Source organism: Thunnus maccoyii, chromosome 9, assembly GCF_910596095.1.
Source record: "Thunnus maccoyii chromosome 9, fThuMac1.1, whole genome shotgun sequence".
Classification (NCBI taxonomy): domain Eukaryota; kingdom Metazoa; phylum Chordata; class Actinopteri; order Scombriformes; family Scombridae; genus Thunnus; species Thunnus maccoyii.
In genome coordinates this window covers 11,545,138-11,553,627 of record NC_056541.1, presented here as the reverse complement: position 1 = coordinate 11,553,627, position 8,490 = coordinate 11,545,138, and the positions used below count along the sequence as shown (strand labels likewise).

Genomic DNA, 8,490 nt, shown 5'->3' with positions numbered 1-8,490 from the left:
GAATGTGTGACTATTTGGTCATGGGTTTCATACACTTTCTGTAATAAAGCATCTAAAAGCAAAAGTCTTACCAGATGGGGGACCCTAGGTCAAAATCTTAACAAATGGGGGTCTGGTATATTTTGTGTTTGTGTTATATTTTGGGACCTTTGGTGGGAAAAACATTGAGAACCACCGCTCTAAATGACTTTAAACTTAATCCTACTGACTGGGGTACCTGCAGACCCCTGAGGTATACTTTTTGTCATATCTCACAGGTGCTTTATTCTATCACTCCAATTTTTCATGACTTTGTTAATGAATTTGTTCCTAATGACATTGTTTCCCATTTCTGTTTCAATTAGTGCTTTTTTAAAAATACCGATGTATTGGGGTCCTAGGGGACCCCAGTCAAAAGCACCTAATTCCGCCTATGCAGTTTTAATAGATGGAACTGTTAACTGAGTTCATGTTTGCCATGGGTCCCAATTTAAAGTGTCATGCACTATTGGGATGAGGGGTTTATATATATTTGTATATATATAGTATATATATTTGAGCCAGTATACACACACACACACACACACACACATAAATATATATATATATATATATATATATATATATATATGAGCCAGGCCTTGCTGCAAGGTTGATATCCAATGGTCATAAAACAATAGTAATAAAATGTCAGTAAAAGGTGGTGGGACGGTTTAAATAGAGGAATTATGGCAAATTAATATATTTCTACATTATGGTTGAGCCCACTAAAAGTAAGTAGAAAGTTAAGATAAAAATATACCAACTCCTATTACTATTATCACTTTTGTTGTACATTACTAGCTACTTGCTGTTATTGCAAGAGCTACTACTTTTAATACTATTGCTTTTACATCTAGTGTTACTAACTTCATTACTACTCGTGTTAGCACTATTTCTATTACTCCTACTTCTGCTGCTACTATAATAAGTCAAAATTATGAATTATGAATAAGGAAAATTATGATTACTATCTTTTGTAATGCTGGATCAGCCCCGGAAGCTGACTGTACCAGTAGAAAAATCTTTAATTGATGCTCATAAATGCATATTTGTGCATTGTGTCTTACATGTTACTGCCTTCATTTATTTTTAAACCAATGTGTATTTCAGGGTTTGCTGTACTGCCTACATATACCAAATTCTTACTCTAGTAGATTAGTACTGTATGTATGTACAACACGGATCAGATATACAACTTTAATACAAGTCAAACACTGCACCTTGATTTATTAAGCATAAAATTGTGAGAGATCTGTGGACAATTAAAAGACCCAAGGCGAGGAGAAAAGTGTTACCAGTTCCTTCTGGTGGGTTTAATGTCTGTTCTTTTCAAAGATCAATAAATAGTAAGAACAAGATGTTACAGTCAAGAAAATATTTTATATTAAATAAACAGGCAAGTTCATGAATCAAAATGTTGTCACTTCAATTGAAGACTTCAGTAGCAGGACTTCAATGTTAATACTACACGTATTCATGTATTTTTCATTATAAAGTTTGTACTTCATGATACCTTTCACTTATAAAGTCTGAGTATGATGTTATCCAGATTACCATCCATTAAGAAAAAAGAGATTCCAGACCATACATTATAAATGATTAGAAAAGCGACTCCTGGATTTACTCAATTACACACACACACACACACACACACACACACAAACAGATGGCTAAATGATGAACTATTATTGAATTATTGAATTACAATTGAAAAGAATCAAGTTGAAATCAAGGCTAAATATAATACACTTTGAGGTATTAGAGCAGTTACTGTAAACAAATCAAGTGTATGGCACAATCAGTAAATATAAATGATGAACGGATGATCTGATGGGACGTCAGCAGGTTCCCAGAAGTTTTCTGTACTCCTGTTTGATACAGCTGTAGATGGGATGGTAGAAGCGTCTGTCTGACGCCATGAGGTCGGTGACGATCTCAGTGTGGTCGACTCTGGGCAGCAGGTAGAGCGACACCCGCACAGACAGCGAGGTGAGGAGCTCAGAGAACTTTGTGGAAGATTCAACGGGTACGATAATGTCACTGGTACCGTGGAGCAAAGCGAATGGAGGCACTCTGTAAATGGAGACAAGAGAAGACTATAGCTAAAACATTTTCATATTGATACTGCAAAAAATAAATAAAAAAAACAAATGCTTCCATTGCTGTTGAAGATAAGAAATAAAGTCTCAGCTGTTGTATCGTCACACCTGTTCAGTTTGTCCTGGCTCAACTTCTGCAGCATGTGTGTGGGCGAGTAGTACGGGAAGTTCTCTACGCCATTCATGGCTTTGTGCATGGTGGAAACGTATTCAATCGCTCGCTTCTGCTCGTGCTCGTAATGGTCCATGATGTTGTAGACGCCACTAAGACCTGTTCAGGAAATGCAAAAGAGACAAGCTAACTCATTCACATGAACATCGGTTTTGACGGAAATATGAAAAAAGCAAATCTACTATTCTTTTCTTTTTGAAAAACTGTATTTGAAGACCTTTGCTTTAAGCTTGAGCAGCTGTTAGAAATGTTGTCAAATGCCCTCAGGTCATGGAAAAGGCGATAAAACCACCACCAAATAATTCAAAGGCAGAAAACATCTTTGAGCCACACATACATTTTTTAGCATAAAACTGTTGGCAATACAAACTTACTTACCAATAACTCCTCTTATTGCAAGTGTAATGTCCTGCTGCTTGGTTGCCTCTATGAAAAGCTCCTCTCTTGAGTCAGTGAGAAACAGTGTGGTCAGTGCACACAAATGTGCACCAGCTGAATGGCCAATTAACACTATGTTGTCCTGTAAAAGAAAGAAGAATGAGACAGAGAATGAACAACATGCTTGTACTGACATGTTAGCAACCTTCAGCAGTAACACTGGGTGAATGTGGATGTGCAGAATGATGGCAAAATGTCTAAAAAAAAACCCCAACTTAAATGAAAGTATTCTCCAACAAAATATAAATATTTTCACATGTTAGTACATTAGAAATATATGGGTCAGTGTTATTAAATTGAAGAGTTTTTAGAAATTAGTTATGTTAAACCTCAGGCTTAAAAATGTCCCATGAAAATACTTTAAGATCATAATTTTCTTCTGAGATTGGACTGTTATCTGCAAAGATTATGTGATATTGAAAGGGATTGTGAAATACTGTGATACTGTGCCTGTAGGCTTCATGTATGCGATGACATGACGAGTCTCATTTCATAGAAGGTTTAAAAGATTTTCTTCTTTTGAGGATTCACATAGAAAGAACGGTCAATCTTGCCATTATAATCAGCCCTTTCCTGAATTTCTACAGAACAGTTAAAAGATGTTTCTTACTTTGTCAAAGTTGAACTTCTGTCCACTCTCTTGGGCCCAAACCAAGCAGTCAGCAATATCCTGTACCATCCCTAAAACATTCCCCTGGCGATCAGATGAAAGTAGAAGTCAGTTCAGATACCACACTAACATTTCTAATTAAATTTCTTATCTATCATGTGGGTATAATTCTAGCCTACAGTTCACGGATGTATGAGAAGAACATTTCATATTTCAGTCATACAGTATGAGCTAGAAATCTTATCAAATGCCAACAAGACTACTGTGTGTTGTTCTAAACTCTTACCTTTGGATATGTGCAGTAGTCGGGACATATGACAGTTGCACTTAGTTCTTCAGCCATCTGTCTGGCCAACAAACAGTAAATGGCTCTTTCTCCAGAGCCCCATGCACCTCCGTAGATGAAAATGACCAATGGTGCCGGCACATCCTCAGACTTACCCAACCTGGGCGGATGGTACAGGTCCAGTTTGTTGCTTCGACGACCAAATGTGATGCCCTTTCAAGTATCCAGACAGACAAAATGGAGACTTTTATCACAAACTGTTACATGTATTACATAGAGTGTTTCATAGACTGACAACATTTTCTAGAAACAATAACACTGGAATGTGTGGTCTCTAACATACATGATCTACATAAAGACACATACATGACAACAAGCAGGTTTTTCTAACTTATCCTTAACACACCTTCTCATAATGCTTACGGTTTTCGTCATTCTTGTACCATGACTTCCACTGAAAGTAAAGTCTCCCATACTGTAGGTATTTAAGTGTTTCCAGCACAGCTCTGGTCAAACAGTATATTCGCCTGATTGAGAAGGGAAACAGTAAGTCAGAACTTATAACTAAATTGTATTTCACAGGGAAAAAACAGATATATAGTATTTCACAAGTTACCTTGGTTTTAGAGCTTCTACGTATTTCTTATATCCAGGCTTATTGGGCCAGCCATATAGCCACTGGGCCGCTAGAGAGATGGAGTATGGAAGACCCACCAATAGGGCGCCCACAGCCACAGGCAGAGAGACGTGGTATTTCAACCCTGACCTTCAAAAATAAAAAACAAAAGACATTAGCTTAAAAAGGGTTAAGGTTAGGGTTAGGAAATTAACATTCAATGTAATGTTACTCAAACTTATTTAAAATGTATATGAGGCTCTTACATGTTGTAGTTCAGTCTGGGTGCCTCACCTACAGAAATCAAAAGATTAAGGACACAGAATGTAAGAAACAGGAAAATCTGTTGTTATATAGTTATCAGACACACAAAAGAATTATATTGTATTTGCAGTTTTTGAGCTCATGTTCTAATAGAGCGTCCTTTGTAAATGGTTTGTAAGTTTTAATTAATGGCATTATTAATGGTTATGAAAAGATCTCTGACTGCTGCAACAATTAGTCAAATAATCAATTAGTTGCCAACTATTGAATCAATTGGTAACTATTTTTATAATCGATTCATTATTTTGAGTCATTCTTTATGAGGAAAATTTCCAAATTCTCTGATTCCAGCTTCTCAAATAGGAACAGTTTTTGATTTCTTTAGTCCTCAACGATAGTAAACTAATATCTTTGGGTTGTGGACTGTTGGTCGGGACAAAACTAGACATCTGAGAACGTCATCTTAGGCTTTAGGAAACAGTGATCGACATTTTCACCATTTTCTGACATTTTATGGCCCAAACAACTAATCGATTAATTTAGAAAATAATCAACAGATTGATCAATTATGAAAATAATAAGGTGTTAGTCTTCTTAGCCCTTTAGGTGATCAGGTAGATGCTTCAATGGATTGTAAGACCCCTGACCTTTTGGAAAAATGCTGCAGAGCTTTTCGATGAAAATCTATTTATCTCCATTTACACTTAAATAATTGATGGGCTGTTATAAAAAATATTATTAACATTTATAATTACAGTTTAAATACAGTTTTTCAGTGTTGGCTTATATTAGCATTTGTAACTGAAGACATGATGGCTTATTAGAAAGTGAGACACTTGATACAGTTTATTAATAACTTCATGACTTTAAGAACGATTTTTCACAACCTGGAAAACCCGAAAGTTGCTCTAATTGATGGCTTATGACTTATATATAAAGCATAAGTAAATTCGCTAATAACCATAGACTGTAAAAAATACTATTAAGATTAGTATTAACCAATACTAATACAGCTATTAGTTACAAAGTACACACCTTTACGGGTAGCGATTTTTTTCCTAGGATGGTGAAGTCATGACCCGCCTTACTCTGCCTCTGATTGGCTTAACCTGATATTCTTACCCTAACCCTACCCAATCTCACTCTTCATATCTACACCTAACCAATCAAAACAACGAAGGCAACGATTACTAGCCAATCAGAAGCAGAGTAGGGCGGGTCATGAGGGAAAAAAAATGGCTTACGGGGGTGCTTTACTATAAGCTGGTACCCAGTTTTGTTTACGTGTGCCAGAGCGCCCCTTAGTGTGTCTTTACACATTTACACCGTGTTTTCATTTTTTTTTTGTTAAAAGCCACATCGGTGCTGCTCATCCTCCGCCTAAAAATAACAAAGAAAACACATAACGCGACGATATAACGTTAGGCTTATAACATTAACGTTGCCGGCGCAGTACAGCGTGATGTTAGCTAGCTGCACACTAAAGGTACGGCTAGAATGGTATCAAAGCGGAGTAGATCTGTTGTCAGCTGCCGTTTACTGTTTAAGGTAAGTTAGCTATACAATTGTGTCTCAATTTGAACACACATATCAGTCAGAAGAACGGTTGCAGTTCGCACCGTTTCCGTAACGTTATATGTTTTGCGGCTCTGTGTTTCTTCATTGTTTAGGGAACAGCAGACATGTTAGGAACACACTCGAAGACAACGGCAACATACCATAATATAATCAAATATAGCACCTAACGTCGCAGCCAATGCCCGGACTAACGTGGTTTTGTTATAAAATTCATTGTTTCATGGTAGACGATGCTCTGACCTCAGCCTCAGCGGAGTATTTGGATGTCCTCCCAACAGCCGGTCAGGTGTCGGCCTGACACACGCAGAGGTGAACCGGCGAAGCGAGAGAATTAAGCGCTGTTAACTTCTGGTTTGGCCACGAAAACGATTCGGCGTTTATCCAAGAAATATAGTCAGAAGTAACTCACATCTTATCTAGTTAGTAGCCGAATAACTTTTTTTATATGTATAATTATTTTAAAAAACGTTTTATTTTTATTAGTTGCACGCGCAGGTGCCCATGAACATTATACTTAGATTATATTTGGGATTATTATCTTGTCATCAACATCTTTGTTCCAGCAGTACTCCGGAACTACATAGTAAAGAACGATCCACATTCATATAAACGGCAGAAATTCAAGCTGTTAGTTATCATCCGACTTGACGTGCATATAGATAGAAATGATTGTCAGCAGTATGTTTATTCAAAATTTTAATTTTAATTTTTATTAATTTCATAACATATATATATATTTTAAGGGCCCACATCTCATGATAAAGGCTTGTATTGAATACAATCTCTAGATATAGGTTAAGAGGATGGAAATTATAAGCATAGTCACTTTAAACTTTCAAATTTGAATTGTTCATTAGATTGAATAAATATACCACAAATTGACAGTAATAAAATATATCACTAGCACTTGTTAGCAGTATATGAACATTTAATGTTTATAACACTATAATTTATTTATAAGCAGATATGACATTTTAAAGTGTTTATTCTCCTTTTTAAGACATATTTTATTACAACTGTGTTTCACTATATTGTCATTCATTAGCTGTTTATATGCCAGGTTCCACTTCCACACTGTCAAATACATTAATAATCATCTGCTTACAGCTACATAAAAGGATGACAGGTGAAACATCTTGAAGAATTTAAAACAAGTCCAGTTGCCCTTGACTAAGCTCCTCTGGATATACCATGACCTGGATGACTAAGAATCTTCACATACATATAAATAAATGTGGATCAGCTACAATAAGAATATATTTCTTTAATGTATTCTTTTTTTCTTAAGCAATTTGTTAGTTTGTTATTATAGTCAGACCTACTGAAGCAGTGCAATTGTGAGAAACAACAAGCACCACGGGTTTGCTTAATATTTTCTTTAATAGTCACCTGTTAGGTTTTGAATGATTTGTAATGTGTAACCTATGCAGAGGGTCTGGTGGTTACAATTTAGAAATTTCTTTTATCTTTCTTTTGCCTGTAAATCATTCTGAAGAAACCAGCCTTTTCCCTTGGGAATCATTATTACTTGACATAGAAGGAAATGGTGTAACTATTAACCATTAATGATTACTCTGTTCCATTAAGCCTTTTCAATTAAAGACAGTACCAAAGTCCTGGAACTGACTCATGTTAGTGAAAGCGGTCGTTATTACTGTTATTAATGTGCTTTTCCTGCTATGACATCAAAATAACTGCTGTAAAAAAGGTCCATTAGGTTTAACATCTCAGTGGACAAGGAAGACTTTATGTGGGCTGTCTATGTATGCCAAGCACACAGATAATACATGTGTATAGTCATGTATTTGATACATCATCATCATAATAATAATAATAATAATAATAATAATAATAATAATAACAACAACAACAACAACAACAACAACAACAACAACAACAACAATAATAATAATAATAATAATAATAATAATAATAATTATTATTATTATTATCATCAACTTTATTTATATAGCACCTTTCATACAAGGGGTGTAGATCAAAGTGCTTTACAATAAAATGAAGAAACGAGAATAAATTAAAAAAGGCAAACTAAAACAAGTGCAAATACTGCACAATTAATCCAAGAAATTAAATGAATAGCAAACAAAAGAGGCAGCAAATAGCAAGAGCAAGTATGATAAGAATGATAGAGTATGTGAAAGATAGAAATAAAACAAAGGAAGGCATAAGAACAATAAAATATGTAAAAGATAAGAATAAAACAAAGGAGGAGTGACAGTTAGTTAAAAGCAATGTTGAATAAATAAGTTTTCAATTGTTCACAGAGCTTGCATCTCTTATATCCTTGCACAGGGAACTCCAAAGTTTTGGTTCATAGTTTGAAAAAGGCAGAGCTGGCAGCAGAGGATCTAAGAGGCCATGAAGGATTATAAAACAACAAAGAAT

At 35.4% G+C, this 8,490-nt stretch overlaps 1 protein-coding gene and 1 long non-coding RNA gene across 4 annotated transcripts; one reads left to right on the top strand and one right to left on the bottom strand.

Moving 5' to 3' along the window:
• Positions 1 to 1,305: 1,305 nt before the first annotated feature.
• si:dkey-193c22.1 (uncharacterized protein LOC567837 homolog) lies at positions 1,306 to 6,630 on the bottom strand. Of its 3 annotated transcripts, none has more exons than XM_042421515.1 (9): positions 6,225 to 6,630; positions 4,509 to 4,536; positions 4,243 to 4,392; positions 4,033 to 4,153; positions 3,627 to 3,839; positions 3,341 to 3,424; positions 2,671 to 2,812; positions 2,229 to 2,391; positions 1,306 to 2,094 (listed from the first exon to the last, which is right to left on the bottom strand). In XM_042421515.1, coding segments are annotated over exons 2-9 (1,110 nt in total). In that variant the 5' UTR covers positions 4,511 to 4,536; positions 6,225 to 6,630; the 3' UTR covers positions 1,306 to 1,859. The 3 variants fall into 3 exon arrangements, with proteins under 3 accessions (XP_042277449.1, XP_042277448.1, XP_042277450.1); XM_042421514.1 differs by having other exon boundaries at positions 6,325 to 6,629; XM_042421516.1 differs by lacking the exon at positions 6,225 to 6,630 and adding an exon at positions 5,542 to 5,562.
• LOC121904028 lies at positions 5,569 to 7,702 on the top strand. Its single transcript, XR_006098159.1, has 2 exons — positions 5,569 to 6,054; positions 7,192 to 7,702. It is a non-coding gene; the product is annotated as an uncharacterized LOC121904028 (long non-coding RNA).
• The last annotated feature ends 788 nt before the right edge of the window (positions 7,703 to 8,490 follow it).

Coding starts and splice junctions, on each gene's coding strand:
- si:dkey-193c22.1 (XM_042421515.1), bottom strand. Junction 3,425..3,626: donor ACTACTGCACATATCCAAAG/GTAAGAGTTTAG, acceptor TCTGATCGCCAG/GGGAATGTTTTAGGGATGGT. Junction 2,095..2,228: donor AGCCAGGACAAACTGAACAG/GTGTGACGATAC, acceptor CTCCATTTACAG/AGTGCCTCCATTCGCTTTGC.